The sequence below is a fragment of the Megalops cyprinoides genome, chromosome 4 (assembly GCF_013368585.1).
Source record: "Megalops cyprinoides isolate fMegCyp1 chromosome 4, fMegCyp1.pri, whole genome shotgun sequence".
In the NCBI taxonomy this organism is placed as follows: Eukaryota; Metazoa; Chordata; class Actinopteri; order Elopiformes; family Megalopidae; genus Megalops; species Megalops cyprinoides.
Genome location: NC_050586.1, coordinates 22,307,286 through 22,333,362, shown reverse-complemented (window position 1 = coordinate 22,333,362; position 26,077 = coordinate 22,307,286). Strand labels below are relative to the sequence as shown.

Genomic DNA, 26,077 nt, shown 5'->3' with positions numbered 1-26,077 from the left:
TCCAGATCTCTGGAGAGGGGGGTCAAGAAGGGTCAAGGGGGAGGAACTAGGGGGTGGTTCTAAATTGGGCCAGTATATACATGGAAGGCGTAACCAATGAAACTCTTTCTCTAGGTTTCATTTTGGTAAAGAACCCTCCTAAGTGTCCTTTACACAATATGTGGCTGAATTAAACTTGTGATTCAGTGTAGGACTCAATGAACCAGGAGCAGTTGATCAGTGCCTGATAAAAATGTTTTTTTGGGGGGGAAATAAAAGGTTACAGATGACTCTTTGGACTGGACCCCTTCAGAGTCAGAGTGCAAATCAACTTGGCAAAGGCCATGTGGCAAACAGCAGCAACAGAATCAGCATTCAAATGACTCGGTAGTTATGACTGGGTAACTACAAGTAGAGATCAGGTCATATTTTGGCAGCAGACAAAAAAAAAAAAAAAAAAACAACTTTCACTTGGCAACTCATGTCAAGCAATATGAAAGCCTTGGTCACATAATCTCATTTGGACCCACAGTGCATTTAGGCTAGAACACTGATATGGCCTAGGTCACTGGCTGCCCTGCTTCACATGGCTTAGTAGAACCCATGATGAAGACACTGGGGACTTTAAACAACACATCCATTTCAGCCCATAAAATCCCTCCACCCTATCAAACCTGTAAGTAACAGACATTGCTAAAATTAGATATAGTACATACTAGTTAAAATGTTGCTACAAGTGGACTAAAGCACCGCCTATGGCACACCCATTTTTTATAGACTGTCCCCATCTTCGGTCACACAGTGATGTCACAGGGCCAGCCCTAAGCCATGCTGGCTAGGCCAGTTGTGTTCCTCCTCCTCACTCGGTCTTCCAAACTTTGTTCAGTACTTTTACCACCTCATCATAGATTATAAAAACTATCGCAACATCCAGGCAGACACGTCCTAAACGTGGAATGGTCCCCTTGTAGAACCTGTTGGGGGAGGAAAAAAAAGGGCTGTGAATTAAAAGAATCAATGGAATTGGATGATCGATTATGTGTTTCTTTGACAGATGCAATTTTTTCTCAGTATGGTAAAATCAGTCCTATTAATCCTAGCTAACAACTTCATATATGTCACAAACATGCTTCATAAGCACTGGCATAAATTTATGGAGCTAATGGACTACGCCTTTGGTAGTGAGCTTTTTGAACATATCTTTCGTTCTGCAGTATTCAAAAGGCACTTTCAGGAGATATTAGCCTTAAGGCATGAAAGAAATAGCAGCTGAACAAAGAGCCATACTATTACAAACATTTCAGTAAGCAGATCTAGCACAGTGGCACTCTGTGAGTGAGTTTTTCATGCACTTACGCTGCAGGCCCCTCGTGCCTCATGATTTGAATGGCACAGTCCACAGTGTTTTTATATTTGTGAGCCTCCAGACCCTGCGGGAGAGAAATAACGGATCTTTGTGGTGCAATAGCAGCGGAAAAACACACCCATCCATGTAAGGTAACTACAAGGTATTTACTGTATAATCATTTCAGTGTTCACATGAGGCTGCAATGGAGGATGTACTGTATGTGCTCATCATGGCCCACTGGTTGGGGCCAGCCTTTTTGCGTTGCTGAGGAGAAGGATTTGATTGGTTCAAAACAGCCATTGCCCATGGCATCCTCTCTCACCTACAAACTACAGGTGACAATATGCTCTGTGACGGCCATCACTGCAGTGCATGATGAAACCAAAGTGTGTCCTACCTGCATCCTGGTTTTAATCACATCCAGTGGGGTGTTCCCAAACACGCTGGCTGCCCCGGCAATGGCACCAAACAACCCTGTGACCACAGGGTTCATGGCCTTGTTGGGGTTATCACCTAGAGCAGGAAACACATGGCTAGGTCAGCCCTAACGCTGCAGGACCCTCCCACAATATTACCGTTGCATTATCTTGACACTGCAATGTCAGTTTTGCTTTTTTAGAAAATGAAGTCGACTTTGGAGATCACAGCCTCTGCTGCTTTTGATCCTTCACATTCACACAAACTAGTAGCACATGACAGTGGTAAGACAACCTATCCTACAATATGGAGTGACCACAGACGGATCTTTCCTGTTATTGCAGTGTATCTGCATTCAGTAAAGTAATCAGTATCATTAACAATGATTATGTTATGATTAAGTTACATCTCATTGCAGTTAGCATTAAAAATAGGTGACAAAGATTATGTCAGTACAATATCAGGGTGCACATCCCTGATATTTGCTATACGACCAAGAATCCAAGAAAAATATATCTGGGTTTTAGGATTAAACCAGATATAACTGTATTGTTATAATTGTTTCTGTGGAATTCCTTACTGTTGTCTGAGGTATTAGTGAAAAAGTGATACAAAGGGTAAATACATACCCTTATGGCACATGACTAGAGCTATTTTTTCATCTCGGAGATAAGAGTGACTCGTTACCTTCAAGTTCATTCAGGGCATGTCACATACACACCTTTGTACCAGTTCCTCAGTGAGGTCATGACAAAGAATCGGATAGCCTGGTTGGAGCCCTGCTTCAGGATTGTTGCGGTTAACCCCTGATATGTTCCCCTAAGTCCTGAAAGAGACCGACACAGCAAGGCATCAACAAAAATAGATTTTTTAAATAGTCTCTGATGGGGGAATCAACAGGACAGATGGCAAGTTTAGCGTGCTGAAGGTTTAGTGTTTGGTTTTATATTGATTTTTTTTTCAGATACAGGTCTTTGCTTGTCTCATGACAGAACATGTGGTCTCAATTACGATAGTGTTCACAAAAAGTAATCATAGGATTCATTTTTTGGATAAAATGTTCTAGTTATTGGACTCTGGAGCCTTAAAAACACTGGCTGGGGTTTTAATACAATGTCATTTGATTATGCTTGTTGTATGCCCTACTTGGGGTAAAGTATGCAAAGTATGCTTGTTTACCAATGCCCCAAAGCCCTTGAAAGGTAAACTACAAATATACAGATAAAAATGTATCTTGTTCACAAGATTTCTTATTGTGCTGTGCCCAAATATATTTCAACTATGTTAGAGATACCCATGCTTATGCCACAAGGGGGAGCACAACTGATTTTTTTCTCTTTCAAGTTTCAGTCTCATGTGGACAAGAAGGCTTTTCTTTGCTCAGCTGCCTTTCTATGGGATAGAATCTTCCAACAAGTCTAAAGCAATCAGTGCTATGAGTAGGTTCAAGTCTGCATTAAAAAGATGGATCAGCTGGTGTATGGATTCACGAAGCACTAGCTGAATTCTATACTTTTGCATTAAATATGGTAATGTGCCTTCTTCTATAATTCTGTATGGTACTGTAATGATATGGCAGGTTTCACTAAAACAATGATGATGATCTGTTTTGTGATTGCATGTTTGATATATGATATTACTGTAGACATACATAATTTGTCTTTGGATGCCTATTTGCCATGTACCGTGCCTTTGTACCCCCTGACCCCCACCCACCATCCACTTAAAAAACACAACTGAAAAACATTTTTCAAGCTTTATTGTGTTATCCTTGATAGTTTTTAGATTTGTACTTGTAGATGTTTCTGTCAGGAGCATCCTCTTGAATGGTTTAATAATTATCAAATAAATTCAATCAAGCAATCACTCAGTCAAATGACCAAATCTACCAAATCTGATCCATTAGCTGTAAATCACTTTGCTTATTGGAAAAAGGCTTTTTTTAAGGAACATGAAATATTATTTAGGCCACTGTACCCTTGAGGTCTTTGAGAGGGATCTTTTAAATTATTCAGAATAGAACTATATTTCTTTAAAATCAGTTATTTATTTTAAGCTGTATTTTTATAAATCAAGCTGTATAAATAGTTTAACAATATATGAATACATCTAAGTGGGTAAAATACTTTTTTTTTTGCACTATTCCATATGATCTGCAGATGGCAATACTTGCAAGTCCTGAGTACTATTTAGTACAACACAAGATAATACAAGGATCATGCAGTACTTCCAAAAGCCAGCAGAGGACAGTGTGTGCACAGGATAAAGGTGCTCCTTACCTTGCTGTCGTACAATTTCCCTCACCCCATGGAAGAAACCTCTGTATTTAGGATTAGCTGAGCTTTGGTCATGGATGAACTTAACCTAGAAGTACAAAAAGCCTCAGTATTTTCAGGCAATTCATCTACAATCAATTACATGACAAGGAAAGTAAACATCAACCTTAACTAAACTTAAAGGCCACATTTAGCCAATCCTATCTTCTAAATGTCACAGGGAAAACAATAAGGTACTATCTCCAGAGCTATCTCAAGGTGCTAGCTAAAGCCCACATTGTCCTACCTCCCTGTAAAAGACTGACTGCACTTCAGTGCAGTTAAGGGCAGAAGGAAGTAAGGGGACAGACTTGGATGCTCTGCAAGTATAATCATAGGCAGTACCCTCCTTCCACACAACAACTCACCTTCACTGTTTCCATGGGACATACCACCAGCACGGCTTCGGCCACACCTGCGCCCAGCCCGCAGATCAGTCCCCTCTTGCTGTCCAGCTTGCCTGTCTCATCCCTCATCTGGTTGCTAAGAAACTCGAATACACCAAACCTGTGGGAGAGCGAGTGGACAAGGCCCAGCACTGGCATCACTTCACAGCACACAGCATGCCTCCAGCAAAGTTAGTCGATTATAATTGCCTGTCACTGTTGAAGCTTTCATAGTTGTAAGACATTTGCCTCACTTACCCCTTGTACATTTCCCAACGTGATTGGATAATGGACTTTTTAAAGGCATTTTTACAGGCTTTTCTCATACAATTTGGTTATTTCTTGGCTGATGAGTTTTATTTCAGTCATAATGCAATGAGGGAACAGGTTGTCAAATTAGCAATGTGTGGTTGTAAACACCACCAGCCTTAAATGTCAACCAAATTATTTCATTTAAAAGTACAATCTTCCACTGCATTATATGAAAAATGTAATCCAGATAGAGATCAGGTTCTTTTTCAAGAATTGCATTCTCAACGTACACTTACTGTATGTTAGCTTTAAAGGGTATTCTGTGTTAAATTACATCAACAAAATATTCACGTATAGAAACACATTAAATATGAACAAATATTTTTCATCAGCCAACTAGAGGTGGAGGCAATGACTTGTCCAAGGGCAGCAGATAGCAGCTTCCTGCAGTTTCCAAAGGAAATACAAATCTGCTTTTTCAAACTAAAAAATTAGCTCCCTTATCAAAGGGGAATGCCCCTAGGGGAAGAAAAAGATCACAATTCTAAATGCTGTTCATTTACATTTAATTGGTATTTAAGCTTATAACATTTTGGTATTACATACATTTCTTGTTTAATTTATAGTTGACAATTCCCATTGACTGACATGTGGACATTTGGAAAGTTTATCAAGGAAGACCTGCACAGACCCAATGACCCCAAATTGTCTATATGGCCTTACAGTAGGCAGAGCATGTAATGAGAAATGATCATTTCATAATCAATTAATCCAAGTGGCTTTATCTCAAGGCGACATAGACAAATTGACATCCTTCATTTTGAAATTCAAAATATGAAAGAAGACAGGGAAGAGAATATGACCAGATACTCAACTGCACTAAATTCAGTGTTAAGGAACAGCATCTTCACGGACTTCCCCTTTAAAATGCAGACAGGGAATATTTTCCCCTCAGTGCGCATGAATGTGCAGAAATTTTTGTTACAGAAGTCTTGAGCTCTTCTACCGTGTCTTCAGGGCTTGTCTTTTATTTTTCATTACTACGACCTGTTTGAAGATGCCGCACCAGGAAGTCATTCAGGCACAGCGATGGTCTATTTATAGCTCGAATTGAATTCTGACGGTGACTAGAACGATAACAAAGCTGAGTGGGTGAGGCCTTTCGTCTTCCACTTTATTCTGTTGTTGTTATCGTGTGTGTGTGTAAGTCTTTACCTGCTTATAGCAGCGAGAAAGACCATTTCTCCTTGGACTCATTATCATTCAGCATCTGCTCCCCGTCTCGCTCCCGCATCTCACATTTATTTTACTGACAGCTGCTTAACAACCCGCGCCGTCTCTCCCGGCTGCACTTGCAAAATAAACACATTAGCTTCCCGTCTTGCTACTCTGACTGACGTGCGACTCTTAAAACGCCCATTTACATATGGAGACGTGTGCATGAAGGAAGAGCCACTTTTTTTTTAAATCGTCTCATGGTGAAAGGAGGCTCTTTGCAGTTCCTGCACTCTTTCACCCTGGGTCCTCTAGTTCTGCAATCCTCCAGCTCAGCTCCTCTGAGCGTAGGGTTCTCTCTGGTTTTGATCAGAGCATCATGCTGTCAGTGTCTGTCTGTGAAAAACAGTCGCTAAGCTAACCTCTGCTCACGGGCTGTCCACCCCTGAGCTGCTCATCTGGAGTAGCAGCAGCCTGGGTCACGCACAGGGTTCAAGAGTCGCCTCACAGCCTGCCACAGATTGACATGACTGTCTTTCCATCCATAGCCTCAGCACATATACACTCAACATGATGAGCCAGACTAAAGGCATTGCTGCATTTGGTTTTGTGATCCCTGATGGATGCTTCAACAAACCTCACCTCACAAACTTCTTGTGAAACATAATCCACAACAAAGCGAAATTGCTGTAGCTGCTCACTACAAATACACTACAAATGGCTTGTTTTACTGGCTGTAGTACAAAGCTCCACTAAGACACTAAAGCGGTGGGAGAGTTACAGCTGGAGTTAAAAGCATATATATTTTCATGTTCAATGCTTTCAACCTTTCACATTATTGAGAAGGTATTATGAAAAGGAAAAAAGGTTTCAAATCATTTTGATTTCACAAGCATGTCTAGAAAGCCTGTATGTGAGGATGCAACGTCAGTGAAAAAATTACAGCAGCACCAGGAATGACGCAGTAAAGGGCCATTTTCAAAGACGCATTCATCTTTGACAACACACAGAGGACACCTCGGCAGAATGCCATGGTCCTGGATGAGTCAGAGCCACTTTGGCCATTTGTAGGCAACGTGTAATGAATTTAAGTGCATTAGTGTGATTCCCTCAAGGTCACCCTCCCATGGGAGCCAGCCACATATCAGGTCCCATCAGCTAATAAGGGAAGTGCCTCTTCGAGTGGGGTTGGATGTGGCTGGGAGGGGGGGATAGAAAGCCCACTTTCAAGTGGAATCATAAGTGCAGTACAACGCAGCAGCCATTTTAGAGGACAGTGGAGCTGCGGTCCGGTAACACATGGATGACCACTGCAAGTGCAAACCAAATCTGGCTAAGTGATATAAAAAAATCATAAATAAGTCAATGACAAGCCCACAACAATTTCCTGACAGATTATCATGGGAGTTTTCGGTCTAAAATTGATTCCAACATCTTGTGAAATATAAGGCTGAGGAGCTGAGAGGGATGTGTTGCATATTGATATATAGTCAGCCACAGGCTGGCTCCCTGAAATCACTCCATCCTGGGAAATTACATTAAAACCAGGAGTCGATGCACTTTGAGCACATAGAGGGGGCAGGAGCTGTTTCAAGGTGCTCCATCATCCATCATATTGACTAAAATAGCATGACCAGGAGGTACGACCACAAGATACAGTCCAATGTGAGACAGCTCCTACAGCAGAGGGTCTCTCCCCTGTCACCACAGATTGCTCCAAACAGCAAGTGCTTGCATTTACACAGACAAAAATCAAGGAAAGTGTCATTTTGTGAGCTGAAATAGATGACTCTGTGCATTCCTTGCACACACAGGAGATACTAAAATGTAAGCACTCTAAGCCTGAATAAGCTTAAAATACAGGTCAGAGAATCTAGCTAGAGGCTCAAATTGTTTTTAGTGAGTACATCCTTTTCTCCACTTGGATGCATGGAAAAATCCATTTTTAATAGTTGATCAGATGGGACATACAAACTGCAGCCCACGAGAAAGCCATGGATTCATCTTAGGTGGCACACACTGACTAGCTATTGAATGAAGACAAATGGGCATGTGTGACCTATGTAGATACCATGGTCTGTCAATCCTATGCCTTCTGTGAGAAACTTCATCTGAATGCAGTGGAGTTTTTTGTCTTGGTGCTGTGCCTTTGCCACCTGAAATATTCATGCAAAGCAGTAAAACATTGATGTGCAGCCAGACTGCTCTTTTGTACACGCCTGGACATTTCAGTCATGCATTGCTTTTCACTTCCCACCCTGTCCTTCTCTCCTGTGCCACTCCCTTTCCAGTAACCGCCAACAACCCCCCCACAACCCCCAATCCCAACACCACATCCCTCACTCTGTAATAACATGATGCAATCACATGTCTGTCTGAGCCGAGCCATAGTTTGTTATTCTCCGCACAGCGCCGAAAACAAACCCACCCACCAACTCCAAGTCTGAGCCTCTGGCAAATTCCAATGCAGCCCAGCCTCTTTGGCACTGGAGTGTTTATAGAGACAGGCCATGGAAGGCACTGACAGCTCTGCTCCACACCACTGGGTCTGTCCACTTTTAAACAGACAGCTTCGCCACTCTAACACTGCCGGGCACACATGAGGGCACCGGGGGAATCTTTCATGACATTTGTGCCAGAGTGCTGCAGACAGTCTCTAAAAAGCCTTTGTTGGCTGGAACAAAGCATGCAGCGTGAAAATGTCAATCCCTTCTAAAAGGCCGGTGCAGACTGTAATGTCATGGCTGTCACACAGAGCGCAGAGGTAGCAACAGGGCAGCATGTTTCCCTTGTGTTTTAGAGGCAGCGCCAGCGAGTTTGGACCAATTAGGGCTTCTTCTGGAAGCCCTGTGGAAGAATGGTGTTCCTCTATTTGACAGTGGATCAGACAAAAACACAGCGCGTGCCCATTTCGCCAAAAGCAGGCCATGCCCCATTCCTCATTCTTCAGGCATTACAGAACTGGTAATTGCTACCTGCCGCAGTCAATTAGAATCAGGATGCCGTGGCTCCATAGGATTATTTATAACCATGCTGATAAACATTGTTAAGAAGAAGATCAGTCATCTAGCCTCAGATAACCTTCATCCACACCCACCTTTGCTATGCACAGGATTGACATATATTACAATTAGCTCTTACAGTACTGTCTCGGACAGGAAGACATCCTATGGGGATTTCCATAACATTAACCAGTCGCAGGGGTAGAGGTAAATTAATTTACAACAATGTTTATTTGCTTAGTAGACTCTTAAATTTAAGCATTACCCATGTATGCAGCTGCATATTTTTAAAGCAACTGTACCTTGCGCAAGGTTACATTAGCAGAGCCCATTTTAGGATTCAGACCTGCAATTTTCTGATCAAAGTCCTGTTTTGTAACCCCCATCTCATATATCTACCACACAATCTGTAGTCAACCTCAGAAACGTACCAAGTTCCATTGTTACCCCGATTCATTTTCTGAGATGTTTTGACACATTTTTTGACACATTTTGGGTCATTTTGGGTCTTCATTTTCCTTCGGTTTTCAATTGATAACAGACAAGCGGTCATGCTGGCCCCTGAGGGGGTACACGGAAGGGGGCTAAGCAAACACCTTGAGAGTTTGTACCACCCATCTGTGAGACTGAAACACACTGGAAGAATGCTTTTTACCAGGAGGGGAACCTACATGACAAATAAATGGTATTCATCTGCAGACATAGCATCATGAACACAGGTGAACAGCCCAGGATAAAACCTGTTCATCTTGAGAAGATCTGATGATCTCAGAATTTCAGCTCATATGGAGTGAGAGGGAGAGGACTTTGTGGTCCTAAAAGAGGAAGCACGGAGGTCCCCAGGACATCACTAGCACACTCACCTGACAGCGGATTTGGGAATGGAGCCGTAGAGCAGGGAGCTGAGACCTCGATACAATCCTTTCACACCATGGCTCTGCACGGTTTGCTTCACACAGTCCGCTGTAGGAGACAGAGATATTCTGTTAGTCTGGTAAGCACCGGCGTTACATGTCTCCCAATCCAAACACATTTCATTTTGGTGTGGGTCTGTGGGTTTGTTTATGAGGCAGCTGAAAGGGTGGGTAGATATTGACATGTGATAAAACAGAAAAAAACAAATATGGTGATTAAAGAGGAAGAAAGGTTGGGTGGTGACAGCAGAAGCAGTGAAGAAAACCTCATAAATGCCATTGACTACAAACGAATGCAACAGTATTTTTAAGTAAGCACACTGGATCCAATTTTGGTTACAGTAATTAACTCCCATTTATCCCACTTATCTTATGCTTCTCTCATTTTTTATTTCTCTTTTTTCAAATTTTTATTCTTAAAGTTTTATATTATTAGTGATATACGCAAGGGAATTATCTTAAGTGAAAGTAGCAGCTGTATGACAGAGAACAGACCAGGACGAGTCTCATTAAAATGCTCTTCAAAGCCTGGCCAGGAAATCCTCCTACCGAGAGGAGCTGGGTTTGTTTACAGCATGGATCATCACCATCTCTGTGTCAACAAACAAGTGTTGTGACAGCCTGTTGGAATTATTAATGGCTCAAGTATGTAAAAACAGCTAATTGGGCCCTATGAGGCACCTGTGCGTTCCACAGAACTGGTGATGTGGAAACCTTCCCCCCCTCCATCAGAGCATCACTCCCAGAGAGAGGATGTGTGCCTCTTTGGAGGGACAGAGGAACTTTGGCATTGCAGTTCATTAACCCACAGGCATAACATGAGAATGCACATTGGCGGGCATTAGTCCAGAGTGCAGGTTTCCCAGGAAACTAAAAGCCCTGATACTAAGGCAAACAAGTATGCTATGGGAGAGATGCTTGATACACCTGTGAGTTCAAAATAAATTAGTACAAAATAAGCCAGGGACATGTGTTCTGGACATATTTAGCAGGGGTTAATGGGTGTATCCACTTCTAAAGGGGCATTTAAGAGGTGGCACAATACGATGAGGTCTGAGACTGTATGTCCACTCAAAGGAAGACATATTTCCATGATTTTACCAAGCAAACAGAATCCACAGAACTCCAGGACTGTTCAGAGTGTATCCAACACAAGACTAATCCAGGCTAATCTAGGGTACAATAAAAGTAAACACTGGTAATTTTACTTAGATTATTTTAGATCAGATTACTCCGTGGTTCTCAAATGAGTATATTATTTCAGAGGCTTGTGAAGAAAATGTTGACTCCACAGAGGATATTTAATGAATTTTACGCATCTGTTTAAGTGTCAGGATCACTTGTCACAATGACCTTGGATGTGTTGTAATATAAATGCATATTAAATGAATGACTTTCCAATAAAATCATTATCTAACCAGGCTGCAACACATTATGTTACATCAGACAAACATACAGATATTATATATAAAATATGGTAATGGCGTTAAAGAATTTGCAGCAATGTGAACATGATGTATCACTTCTCACCAACAGCATGCAGGTAATGGTTCAATGGGAGTGACTGACACGTCAAAATCCCACGGAAAGACCTGGCACTCACCAATACCCTTGTAACGTGGGGGGTTGGCCTTTTCATCCAGCTGCAGCTGGGTCTTCACATACTCTGTGGGGAAGGTGATGCAGATCTCGATCCCTCCAGCAATTCCACCTGCAGAGCGAACAGACAGCACCCTTCAGCCAATCACAGCCTCTGAGAGACACATCCGACTCCCTGTTGGCTGACATGCACGGAGGAGCAGTCATATTCAATATCAAACAGTATTCATCTGTGCTAACATAAATGACAATGGGGTGAATGGGTACAACTAGTGAACAGTACAATTAGTGAAACATTCCATAGATTGATGAGAGCCAACCTAAGACTGCATATACCAATAATACTATCACTACTACAGTACTGTATTAACTCATCCTCAGTAATATGCACTTCAGGGGCAAATGAGTATAGATATTGCTCCCTTGAATCACCTTACATGCAAAAGTTCAATTAAATAGTTTTTCGTTCAAAAATAATTTACAGAACTACATGCAGAAGCATTCTGAAAATTAAAAGTGAAGGAACCTTTTTTTTCTAAATGCCCTTGGATATTAGACACAAAATTGGTGCTACTGGAACATAAAAGTGTGTATGTTGGTGCAATGTCTCAACTTCTCCGCAAGCAAAGCCGATTTACAGAGATATGTTTTTGACAAATAGGATATGTGTTTCTGTAAGTGTGGGGAAATTCATTCTAGTGACCGTTGCTACCCACAAAGTGACACTAGCAAATGAAAAAAATCATCACTAACATGTGACACCAACACATCATTAAATATTTTCATTTTATTTGTTGTGATTTAAAAGACAAAGGGGTTACATCAATATCTTTGTTTCTATATTTAGCAAGCCGGTGGGTGAACAATTATTAATATGGATAATGATTAGTTGTTACAGCCAGCTGATTCAGCAGAAGTTGCACAGAGAATGGTTAAGTAAGTTGATATTGATTAACTCTGGCCAAGTAACTCTGAAATACAATGGTTTAAGAGAGAACCCTTACTAAAAATATTAACAAATGAATCCCTGAGAACAAATGTTATGTAAGTAACATAAACATTTTAAATTAGTGCTATGGAAAAGCTTTTATTGTTAAGCTTATTATTACCTGGGAACCAAAATCATTTACACTACTGCCATTATTCCACAGTGCAAGAAGTAACTTGCCCATGTCTGTCAGGACTTGGATAGTTGCTCAGATGAAGCATGTATATTGTTAACCATTATGTACTTGGTACATTACCAGAGTAGGTTGTTTTAATTATGTATGTAACACATTGAATTAAATGTACTCAGTTCCATTATTACATCACAAATCTAGGTAGAACTGTTACAAGTTGTGGAACTGAAACAGTTCAGTTTCTGTCTCATAACTCAACACTCAATTTTATCACATTTCGTTATTTTGTACTAAGTCCATGGGTTCACACATATAATGTGATCCAGCCTGGGCTTTGCCTGCTGGGGGCCACTGCTTCGCTTTCTTCACCAGTTTCCTTTTTTGAAATTTTGGAATTGGAATTTGGTGAAGTGAAAACCCTAACTGCCGCACTCCTGGCTGCTCTTTAATATAAGATATACAATATATAACATTGTTTACAAGAGGGAGATTTATATTTGTAGCCTCCAAACTGCATTTTATCCCCAAGTCACACCGATAGATAAGCTAAGCCAGCTAAAATCACACTGTATTCCCGGTAACTCACCTTAGCTGTATGTGTGCCATTCTAATGTCAATCAGTGTGACAGTCTGCAGCTGATCAAGCCTAACTTACTGCTCATGTGCTGCTGAACCCAGAACATGTTTAGGTCCATTAATCACAACATGGCATGTAACTTTTATCACTGGCCAGGAAATCTCCTCAAGGTTGATTAGTGTACCAGTTAGGTAACGCGTTCACCATCAATCACAGCGTAGACATCAGTCATATTCCATGTGACTGATTTCATGCATTTCCCAATCGATGTACTGATTCTTTTCCCATTATTCCAATCCATCAAAACATATAATTGCACGAGCTCCCATGGCATGGAATCTGTGTTTTCAATTTTTACTGTGTGTAGATTGCTTTGTGACCCATTGGCTGAATTTTTTTTATAACACCCAAACCTACCTATATCTGTAAATGAGGTCACTTGCCAAATTTGTGCTGGTGCTTACTAACTCATGATAGAGGAGGAAGTCATGATTCTCTTGCTCCATGAGAGAGGAAGAAGTCATGATTTTCTTGCTTTTTGTTCCTGTTACTGCTAACAGACAAAGAAAAAAATCTACATTCAGCCATTTCAGGTGAACAGCATCCTGTAGCATAACCACAACAAAAGGATGCAGAAAAGATAGGCAAAATAGTGGCAACAAGACGGTGGTAGAGGGGCAGCACATGAGTGTTTACCTGCTCCATCCTCAGAGACCTTCCAGGAAAACAAACAGAAGCACAACAAACTGGAAAGCAATGGGCAGGTGGTAGAAAAGGTCAAATAAATGAGTCTGAACCTCCCAACAACTAAGACGTCTTGACTAAGCTAGCATGAAATAGCAAAAATGGTTATTTCTCACATAATAGTAGTCTTCCCAATTTCAGAAAATATGTTTTATGTCAGTCACCATTCAAGCAATTTCTCTAAGGTAAATTGTGGCCAACAAGCGCTTCAATGACAGCTTTCCAGCTACACTTTCACAGGATAACCGTGCTCACTTCTGTTTGTATGACCAGTCAATCGCCCAGGTCAATTACTAGTCAAAACACCAGCCATGGCCTTAATATGTACAGAACATACACCCACATAAGACAGGACCACCCAAGTCTTGGCTTTATTTCCAAAAGAGTCTTTAACATAAGTGCAATTGATTAAATTTAATGACAGGGGGTTATTCTCTGATACAGATGAGTCCACTGCAAACATGAAGCTGTCTATTTAAATGAATCAGTTAATTAAATGAATCAAGCGCATGCACCCAGGGGGAGGAAATTCCATTATATATGCAATAACAGCACCTCCTCCAGCTGTCCATTATCTCACTACTGCCCCCTTCCCCCGCAGCCTGATCCCGAAGGCCCAATCAGAGCAGCTAATGGAGGCCTAGAGACCCAATCCTGCTATCACATAACTTTCTTCAGACTACCATGGAACTTCATGTCAATGTTTACACACAGCTTGTCACAATGAATGAAACCTGGGACACCATTTGCTGGACATGTAGGGACCCAGGTTTCACAAAAGAAGAAAGTGTCAGACATGAGAATGAAACTGATGGGATGAAACAGCAGCCATGTTCACAAGCAGCATAATATTCCAGAATACTTACAATTTTGGATATACAGACAATCATTTAAGCAACTAATTCAGAGCAAAATATTCTGAATAAGGTGATGCTCTGAATGTGACACTTTCCATTAATATTCTGCTTACATGTCATACACATGTCATATTCTAAATATTTAGTCCATTTGGACTGACATGTATATGTGTATTTTCAAAACAAACCTGGATACAAAACCATACAGTTATAATTTGCTGTGTAAGTAACTGGCAGGATACAGTGAAATAAGAGCAAATACTTGTGTTCTCTCTGTAATCTGTTGCTCCCAAATACAGGATTTAAATTAACATACAGTATTTTGCAAATGTCTAACTTGTATTCAAACAAAAACTGAAAATGTCTGTTACCAATTTATAACCTCTTCTTTTCCTTTGAAGGGAAAATCAGTTGTTTTTCACATGTGCTCCAGAAGACAACAGACCACTCAAAAGGTCCATGTGAAGCAAATGTGCAGTGTGAAAACGACCCAGTCTTGACCCAGTTCATGACTATGCATATTCATGACTCTTTAATGGTAAGCTCAGTCAACATATGCCAGTAATTGAAGGATAACCAATCCATAGACCAAATGAAATTAAAGAGATTATTCTCATATAAATAACAACAGGAGGCATCTTGGTTATTGCTCAGGCACAGTACAATGGAACTATGATTAACAATGTTTGGTATATTGCTGCTCCTGCTTATTTCTACAATGGGACAGAACAGCAGAATAATACAGACAGTGGAAAGCAAGGCCATAGTTCCAATGTACGGCTCACATGGACAAACAGACACAAATGCTTTTTGAAAGGTCAGCTTGTCTGATTGGCTCTAATGGCTCTAATCTTCAGTTATTTAATGCTAGTCAGGGTTCAGTGAGTCTGCTTGCGTTACACAAAGGCCCCCTTCTTTGGGAGGTATGTGAATGAAATGCTTCCACTGAGCACTTATGGCCACTGTAATCACAGTGACGAAGCAGCCTTTTTTAAAATCATGATTACAAGCTTTAAATCTGCGTTAACGTGCCGTGACTGCCTCGGTGGCATGTGTTCTCTGATCTTGCGCGTGCGCGTGCACCAACACGGTCACAGTCCTAAGCCTGCACTGGCTCTGTAAAAATCAGTGAAACGTACAGAGGAGGGGTGAGCCCTGCCTGCTGCACCTCGTTTCACTGCTGTACCACTGTTCCATTAAGAGCATGCGACATCCATCAAAGTGTGGACTCGCGCTCTCCCTCGTCCTCTCTCGCAATCTCATTCCCTGAATTTACGAGCTCCTGCGCGAAGCTGGCGTCCGGTGCCTGACACATCTGGCTTTTTTGGACCTCTCCGAGCCGAGCCACCTCACCCGTCTGCTTGCATCATTTAAGACCTCTCCAGCTGTCCTTCGCTACAAAACTCATTTCTGACCTTAATCACCAGCCACCGAGCTCAGGCCAAGAAAGCACTTAATAATCAGCGCTGTCTGCTCACAGTGATGTACTGATGAACGGAAATAATGTGACGTCACTAAGGCACCCGGCATTGTCCCTTTCTGATCTCCATAGGAGCTGATTGATTGATTGATTTGATGAATTTATGATCGAAACTATTTGCGAACTACAAATCGTATCAGTTTCCTTTGTGCCCACTTTTACAGTCCAATTTCAGGAATGCATTTGACAAGAACTCATGGTGAGAGAGTGAGGTTTCATGAGCCCCAAAATGGATAAACACTACAGAACATCCATATTCCTTTCTCTACTGACATTCAGACGACCCGCATACACACCAGAAGGCCACTTCCATTGTAGCACTTAGAACAATAGAAGGGTTGTGCTTTCTCATCTGAAGCACAACATGAGAGGAGTTTGCTTTTGGACAGTGACACTAGCAAATGAAAGATAGATAGCATTGTTCCTGTTTTACAAGGGCCTGGTACTGGAACCAGAACCTGGTACTGAAAACAGTACCTGGTACTAAAATCATTTCTCTGCTTTCCCTGGCTAGGGCAGGAGCAGATGGCACAAGGCATTCTGAAAAAGCTGATGTCATCCCAGCTGTAAACTTCGACCTAGAAACACACCCCGCCTTCTATGTAACTCACTATGAGACAACAGTCAACAGAGGGCTATTTATACCCATTGGGCAGGGGAGTACTGTGAATTGCTCCTAATGTTGCACAGGGGGGACTAAGGTTACCCCAGACTGTACAATGTCCACAACCACTTACCATGTCTTTGAATGATGTATGTATTGTATGAATGATGAATGTCAAAATGTATTGTGGCATGGTAGCATGAACTGCCTACTGTTAATTATTTCCATCAGATTTAAATCAGTTAATTTTACTATCTTCTACACCAATCTTCCATGAAAGGATTAAGTTAGAGCTAGTATACTAAGTAGGAATAGCATTTGTTCTTGAAAATCACAACTATATTTTTATTGATGTACACTGAATGGGTACCACTGGGAAAAAAACAATTGTTTAAACTCTTAACCTTTGCAAAAGCAACATGATGATGAACTGAATGGAGCAACAAAGACTGTCAAAATTAAGTGGCATGGCACAGAAATGGATATCTTGTTAATACATTGTAATCAAGTTTTGAGTTACATTTTGAGAATTACAAAACACTTTACATATTTATGATTTCATATTTGAGCACTAACATACACAGTATAGTGTATATATATGTGCATATATAACTTAGAATGTGAAGCCTTAATAATCAGCAGGAGTTCTTTGGCTGTGTTGGTAGTTGTCAGCCTCAGCCTTTGTGGGACTATAATTCTAGTGGCCACTGCCACATTTCTCCCAAAGACACAATTTCAATCCTCATGTTTTTACAGAACTGGAATGAAAGAGCCATGGAAAGAATGACAGCCTACTGTGGAGGTTGAATTTTAGATCCCAGCACTGTTCTTCCATTGAGCACTGATGCATCTTACAGAAAAACTGTGACTGACAGCAGGTAGGATTGACTATACATAACGCCACATAATACAGGTGTTCCAGTGTTGCTGTCACTGAGCGTTGGCTTCGGTGGGGCTGTGAGGAGAACACCAGTGTGAGGTTCCCTTCTCTGCGCTCATCGCCTGCAGAGCACTGCGGTGTGGAGCATGTCGGGGTCATGACCCCCAGCAGGACTACCCCAGAAGCCCTGTCTGGGAGCTGTGGCACATGCTGAAGACATGCAATCCCCCTCACGCCCTCAGCCAATCTGGCTGGGGTATGGGAGGGTGGGGCTTCTTTAGCATCAAAGCACTCGGCAGCACCGCCACCTGTTGGCTTTATTGTAAATAAGCGACTTTACGGGCACCTGTGGGCTCGGATCTCATCGCTTGGCCTGTCATCACCACCTGAGCCCACATCTCTGAGTGTTTAACCCTCCTACTGAGGCTCTGCCCCCCTGCTCTGATTTACGACTCAATCAACCCCTCGGGGGGAGAGAGAGTGACAGATTGGCCGGGTGGCTCGTCCCTGTCCAGAGGCTTCACAATGAACCAATGTGCATCCTAGAACCCCGCAGGAAGAAGAAGCAGTGTGGCACATCCTGGGGCTCTGATCCCTGATTGCCAGGAGTCATCAAACATCTGCACCCATGGGGCTGGGTTTTGGAGAGGCAGCACTGATCGACCTCTAGCATCCACACAGACACATCCTGGTTCCCACTCCACTTCAGCCTTTTACAAGCTGAGGTTACTGCGATGCGAAAACTGACATGCTGCACCATACGCTCCTGTTGATTTCATTAGCGTGCCTCGCCACAACTCATAATCAAAGAGAAGCCTGGCATCCAAGGCGAACTGACATCTGGACCCTAATCTTGTAAATGGTGGACCGGTGCCAATTCCAGCACAGATGATGCCATTGAAATATATCCAGTGAATACAGAAAAAACAACACACAAACAACTCAGCTGACCAGGAGATGTACTTGTCCTTTATATAGCTGCTGACTGTACCTAAGAACAATTCAAATAATGGCCAAGGGGAAGAGAATAATTTGAAATGCAAGCCACCTGCTGAAAGAAATGCCACTGGGAAGCGGATGCAAAGCGCTGCAGTAGAGGGAAATTTCTCATGCAACAAGGTTTAAAACAAAGCCTCGGAATCAAGGAAGCCTCTGGGTCCAAGGCTGCACCCACCCAGTGCCTGTTTACCATTTGCCTGGGAGACACCAAACCCGACACTGGCAGACTGCTGAACAAACCTGTCTAAAATGGGCATGAAATTCCACAGCTTCAAATGGAATTCATAAGGAGGTTCACACTTGTTCTTTGGCTAACTGTTTGTCCAATAGGCAATGGCTTCATTTTTTTTTTTACTTTTGCCTGGGAACTAATTAAGATCAAACATAATATTAAACAGATGCCTAAAATTATTGCTTGGTTTTTAAGGAAGATGAAAAGAATAATTAATCTACACGCTTGCCTTTTAAGTTTTGCCTGATGAGATGGTGATTTCCCAATGTTGCTCTAACATCTAATAATAAAAACATCAATGTCTGTTTCAGCAAATCATTTCCAATCTGTCATCTGTGGGCTACTAACACATTACATGCATCTTTCCAAAACTGTACAAGAGTTTCCTGTTTTTTGGCAGAATTATATTTTCGTACAATTACAGTAAAAAGATGGTCAGAGCAAAAGTAAACTGCATTCTCAAATATGACTTCAACTAATGTGTAACAGATGTAGTTGGGTTAATGTTGCCAAATGAAAGCCTACTATTTGTATAGTATCATGTTAAAGACGTGTCTAGACTTTCACACCCTCACAGATTCACTGTACATTAGACCCAGTGGACTGGCAGTAGGTACTCCACTGTGAATGCAAGACAGGTGGCAGACAGCCAGCTGCTTAATCCACTTGGAGGTGAATGCCTCTGGAAAGGTCCTGTGCCCCTTGTCAACATCAAGCATGTAATAAGACCCAAGTCACCATTTTAAAGGTTAGAACTGCATTGATATGATAGGACAACAAAACTGGACAGCCTTCAGTGACATGCTGGAAATTCAGTCATATAATTTGCCATATTGATCGCTTCGATTAAAGTATGCTACTTGCCAAAAGAGTGCTATCTATTTTATGAGAATTTTAAAAAAAGATTACATTCAGGCAAGGGGTGGCTGGGTCATGCAGTAGTTAGATAAGGAGGACTTATCCAGCTAGAGGGTTGCAATACCAAATCTCAAACAGGATACTGCTGGTGCACCCTTGAGCTTGATCCAAAGCTGAATTACCTCATTGAAGATCAAGCTGTACAGAATAATGTGTCAATATAATTGAAAATCACATTTCTATTTTAATGTCAAATGGTAAATCTACATTTTAGATAGTGAAGTATCAATTTGATCAGTACACTACTACAAATTCTTCCTGTAATATTAATGTAACTAATCTAACATCAATACCAGAGCAAATCTGATCATATGAAGGTCATTATTAAGTAATTATTTCTAGATAATCACAAACCATGAAGTGGACCAATTATTTCTTTGCTAGTGTTTTAAATTTGCACAGTTCTCTTCCCTTCAGAGCATAAATACCCCTTCAGCTAGCAAACTCTTCATAACAATGAAACTGACAATGAAGTGTGATAATTTACCATCTATATGAATTTATGGTGAGTGAACATCAGCAGTGCCCTTTGGTTGCGCTTCAGTGAATGATGGACATGATACATTTGCTTTTGATTCCCTCCTGAAAGGACGCACCTCAAGGCAACTACATATGACAGACCAATAACCTCTGTTTTTTATATATAAAAGGGGAGGGGTTAGGGGACTTAGGGGTCTCTGGCTAAGTGTGAGTTTGCAGTGGCTGCACTCTTGACAAGCCCACAGACTCTTTCTTGAGACAGGCTTTCTGAAAATCTCTCTGATTGCTCACCTGAGGGTGAGAGCAGGACCTCTTTCTCCAGATGGAGCGCGGGGATCAGAGAAAAAAAGCCACGGCCAGTGGGAAACACAAACATGCAGCCAGGAAGCCATGAAAATGCATGCCCCATGGGCAAAACATCATTCTTTTGGCAGCTGTGTGTTGCTTTATTACGATTGGCTCTCAGGTAGATTGAGGGGCCAAGAACAACTCTTGATGCATAAAAGAAAAATCTGTCCCTGAGGTTTTTCAAGAACACTTTTATCATGCTTACATAAAGGACTTGCAGCATCCATTATACTGCCCTCTTCTGCCTTGAGTGCCACTTTATCGAGTGCTTTAAACCAGCTTCACGTGAGCTTCTCCATAGAAAAGAACGCAGAATGACACTTCATTATCAATGGCAGATTTTGTTAAAGAATGAATAAGGATGCTAGTTCTGCCACGACTTTCTGGTGCAGAGAATATCTCCATCAAGGGATCCGTTCCAATGTTTACATAATACTGCTGTACCTCCAGCCTCTGCTGTGGGATCTATAGCTGACCTGACCATTGGGGTGAGAGCTCCGTCGGCCTCACTGGACCAGTAAAGGGATGTGGAGGGACACAGAGGCAAGGAAGGGGGGGTTATTTTAATTGTAATTCATATAGATTTCCAATGTCCTGATTACATCAATGCCCCCCTTTCTTTTTGTTCTGTAAGGGGCCTTGGCTTTGTGCTCAGTCTTGCAAAAAGGGCTGAAGACAAGGGAGAGAGCTTCCATCAATGTGTGTGAGTGTGTGTGTGTGTGTGTGTGTGTGTGTGTGAGAGAGAGAGAGAAAGAGAGAGAGAGAGAGAAAGTGGGCAGAAGTCTGCAGGACTGTGCCTAAGCTTCTTCAGTCTACACTCTAGCTGTTGGAGGTGCTCCACACATGTTCGCACATGTTTGTCAAACCCATGGCGGTCAGGGAGAACAGGTCTGATCTCTGCATATGGAGCTCATATTTGGTCCATTTGAAAAACCAAATCAACTCAACCCACGTAACTATTTCACTCACTTCGAGCTCATCATGACTCACGACCACCAGGGCGATGGAGGAGGTCAGTTAGATGAAGGTCCAGTTGGTATTTAATCCCTCTCCATACTTATACAGAAATATCATGAGATTATAAGAGGTGAAAAATCACAGAGCAAATTTAATTGAGTTAATTTAATTGAGTTAAATGATTATCGTTCTACTAATGCTTTGTGATTAGAGGCCTCCCTAGTTTCAATAGCCAGGTCAAAAGCAGGGTGTGTGCATAATAAAGGGTATATAAAATTGACCCATGGGCCAATATTTTGCTGTGATCACTCCTCTGCCATATGAGAAGAGAATAAGATACAAGGACAGCAACAGTAATCCACACTCAGCTGTATTCAAAGTCACAGCTACATGCAAAGCATTCACTGATGGTCAGAAAAAAAAGCAAATCTCTTATGTTCTAAGTAACCACGCAGCCCTCAAACGCATTGGATTATGCTGTGTCATTGTGGCTACACTATCGCAGCTCAAGGATTTATACTCTGTACCTGCCTCCCTTCCCCCCTGAAAGAAAATGCCTCTCCTTCCTCTTGTGTTAAGGAGACAGACACCATGATAAATCTATCAAACAGATCTGAGATCTGTTAAAATACCTAAGCTCCTGCTGCCAAGCTACACCACTCAACTAATCACTATTTTGTTTCTGCTTTTGTTCACCGTGTAGATCAGCATGCTTTTATTACACTGTTCTTCAGCAGTAGCAGTGAGGGAGGCCATTCACTCTTATGTTTGCAGCTCTGGTAGCACAAGGTAACTCTCAAACCAAACACATATATGCATCCACATGTACAGTAATTTATGCTTAATGGGATTAGGCAAAGAATGTATTTTTGTGACCATAACTTCCTGGTTTAACGTGTTAATTTTATCGTTGGGAAACTACTTGACAAACTTGAAAACCAAGAACTGGGTAAAATGGCACCGCTGGTCTTACAAGATTTCTTTTCAACAACGACAACCTAAGGGACTTTTAGGTTGATCCAGTAGCCATATGCACACACAAGCAAGTTCACACACCACACACAAACACACACACACATACAGTATATACATGTATTCTATTGCCACAAGATTCTATTTTCTCTGAAGCAAAGCAAGCACCACTTTTGTGGTTGAAAGGTGCTGTGCAGTTAAGAGACGGCAACGGTTAAATGTTGCTGTTCACCTCACAGCCTTTACCTGCTATTCAGGACCATAAATACTCATACTCTATTCAACCCAACCAGCATGAATGTTGTCCATCATTTTGAACAATGAAATTAAGCTATACTTCTTTTATTTCTTACTCAAAGTTGCAGTTAATTTCAGCAACCGCTTAACTTGTAGTGTTATTTAGAAAGTAACAACAGTTAACATTCACAGCTCAAGGGGAATGTATGTGGTGGTTAAATTGTATAGATGCCTTAGTCTATGTCCCCACATTCTAACTTTTAACATATGCCTGCCACACATTGGGGAAAGACTGGAGAGATGGTTATAAAGAGTTATGAATGCTGTCTGCAATTTAAAAAAAAAGATGATATTTATGACTGTGGTGGTCAATTAAGGCTTTACTTTATTTAATTGATTCTGTACCATAGTGGGCATTACTTCCTTACATGCCTTAGCTCCTCTACCTGTAAAAAGGGTCAAAAGCTCCCTCGTGCTGCGACTGTATTTGCAAAGCTCAGCCACAGACCAAACCCCTGATATCAGAGTACGCATTTTAAAAGGAGAAAATATCAATGGGCTGCCCATGTCCCATGGATGGAATGAGAACAAATGACTTGCAGCTTGACTAATAGAATGAAGGAGTGTCAACCTTGGACCCCATCACACCCCTCTCAGAACCAAACAAGAGAGGCAGCAACAGCAGCAGCAAGCAGGAACAGGGTTTGGCAAAGACCTTGTCCTACTCGTTTTGGTGCTGCTGAAGGTATGTACTGAAGTAGCTTTTAAACCCTTGATAACTTCATGCGTGGGACTTCCTTATTCTTAAGAACACATGCCACAATGCCATTTCCTCATACAATACCCTCAAAACGAGGGAGGTCCTTTTTCAATCAGCTTCCTAACATTGTCATGCCTGAGTAATAATTAAAAACATTAAATCTATCAGTGACCAGTGGAAAGCATAACTGAAAGTATAGTAGTATAGTAAGTATAGTATAGTAACCAGGATTCTATCATACTTTCACAAACTGATCTGTGTTTTGGTGTTTGTTTTCCCTGGAGGTTCCTAATGCCATCTCTTTGACAAAGGTGTATATGGTGCAAAAAATTCAGAAACTATTTGGGAAAAAAATCTATTGTAAGTGCCTAGAACACACTTGAGTGTGACTTGAGTCCAGGAACTGAACTTAATGCAATTAATTTTGAGGAGTCTTGCAATCACAAGATGCATGCAAGCATACAAAATCTTATATTTCAAAGTACTGTTTAATTACAATTTCAATACACACTACTACCCCTGGGGTAGCAAAACCATGACAGACCGTTGCACGCTGTTGTAGAATACAGTAAAGTAAACCCGCAGTACTAGTTGTTCTGCCATGGTACTGCTGAAACAAAATGCTTCGTTAACACTATCCCATGGTCATAACATGTTCCTTTATAAATAGCCACTCCAACAATGTCTAACAGTAAGAAAATGCATTTCATTCCGCGTTTGAATCTAGTCATTACATGTCAGCGTTCATTCATGCACAATACAATGTAGCGGTGTCACATCGCGGATCAGCACGTCAAATGACAGACACAGCAACTGAACACCCTCTAAGAAAGTAGAATGTTCGGAAACAATGTTGCACTTCTCTATCCATTAATGTACTCTCGGTGACATGCTCAACGCATAATTCCAGAGGAAAAATACATATCCAGGAAGTCGGCTGCAAAACAACTGGCAAGCGTCATCTCGTGTGACAGCGCGATTTTTAACGTCTTTAATGTTTTGCTAGAAGAAAGGCTTGATAAACTTACCTGCTAAAATCGCTTTGCCAGGGTGCGTTAATTTCGCTTTGCCGGCTGGAGCAGCGGCTGCCAAACACCGAGGTCTGTGGAAAGGGCTGACAAATTTGTTGTTTCCGTACATATTTGTAAACTAAACTGAAAATTTGAACTAGCAGATATTAAACTACGTGCTTGTTTATGTTGTTTTTCCTTTCCTAAATTACTTTCCAGTTAATGTGATGCAGCGCTAAGCACATGAGCTACAAAGGTAGCTAGCTACAGTATGAAACTAAGTATACGTAAATCATTTGGGATGGGCAGACACATCAGACGTGCCTTCAGAAGACTCAGTGTTTTTGCACTGTTGACAGCATATATAGTGTAATAGCTATCCTGTTGGGTGGTGAGGTGGGTCAGTCTTTCTTCGGAAACGGGCGGGGCGGTTTTTTTCTTTTCACAAAGGCGTCATATGCATGACGAATGGAACTCTCGTTTTAAGGTGGAACGGTACATTCTCGGTTAAAAACCACTGACCTGGTAAGAAAACCCCTACGTGCAATTATGTCTAAACGTTACTCTGGGACTGGCTCACTGTAAATTGCGCCCATCAGACTTTTAAAGTATTTTAAAATCATTTTAAATCTATGATTTCGATCCGTTGCATAGGTTAAAGGCACTAAGACGCGCCGCTTTTAGATTTCCATGTATAACATGGACTAGAGAGCTCTTCTAATTAATTGGTTTAAGGTTATCATAAAAAAAATACCGATCACGTATCTCTGAACCGTCCGTAGGTCATATAACGTGAAATGCTGAAACATCGAAACTGGCGAAGGCCTACATTTAATTGTAATGTAATTTAAATGTAATTTCTCCTGAGATTAAAGGACTCCCTACGTGTCCAAGAACAAACACAGAAATTATAAATTGACCACACCCATCTTACTTCGCATTGTCATCACAATGTATGCCCTGGTGTAGAAACGCAGGATGGGTGTGGAGGACAATGAACAAGATCGCCCACAGTGGTGATTGTAAACCTATAATCACATGAATGTGTCGGCCTAGTCATGCATAAAACGTTTTTCAATGGAAAAACTATTGTGATTGCGGTATCGAATTGAGAAAAGCTGGACGAAACTGCAGCATCGCATTATTAAAAACGTTCCTTCTCTGTTAGACTGGTAAAGCAGGCTGCCATTTTCTCCTTCGATGATAACGGCGTCTGTTCGGGAGTGATTCTCATGTTTAGAAGCATTGGTATAGATCAGAAGCAAAACAGTGTTCACAATGATAATTAACCACAGTGCAATTGGCCAGGGTGATCAGCAAGTGCAAGTGGCTGGTGTATCACTATGCTATCAGCAAATGGTCCATTTTAAACATACATTTGATCTGATTTTAGGATGATCAATTAGGCGTTAAGGGAGAACATTTATTTCCGTGTCTAGACACTTAATGGGTGATAAAATAATCAATCGAAACA

At 41.5% G+C, this 26,077-nt stretch overlaps 1 protein-coding gene across 1 annotated transcript; it reads right to left on the bottom strand.

The window, feature by feature from the left end:
• si:dkey-178e17.1 (tricarboxylate transport protein B, mitochondrial) lies at window positions 1-24,946 on the bottom strand. The gene is made up of 9 exons (XM_036527599.1): window positions 24,622-24,946; window positions 11,432-11,539; window positions 9,778-9,877; window positions 4,428-4,566; window positions 4,024-4,108; window positions 2,466-2,570; window positions 1,725-1,840; window positions 1,336-1,409; window positions 1-953 (listed from the first exon to the last, which is right to left on the bottom strand). The coding sequence occupies exons 1-9, from the start codon at window positions 24,731-24,733 to the stop codon at window positions 839-841; spliced, it is 954 nt and encodes a 317-aa protein (XP_036383492.1). The 5' UTR covers window positions 24,734-24,946; the 3' UTR covers window positions 1-838.
• Window positions 24,947-26,077: the final 1,131 nt, after the last annotated feature.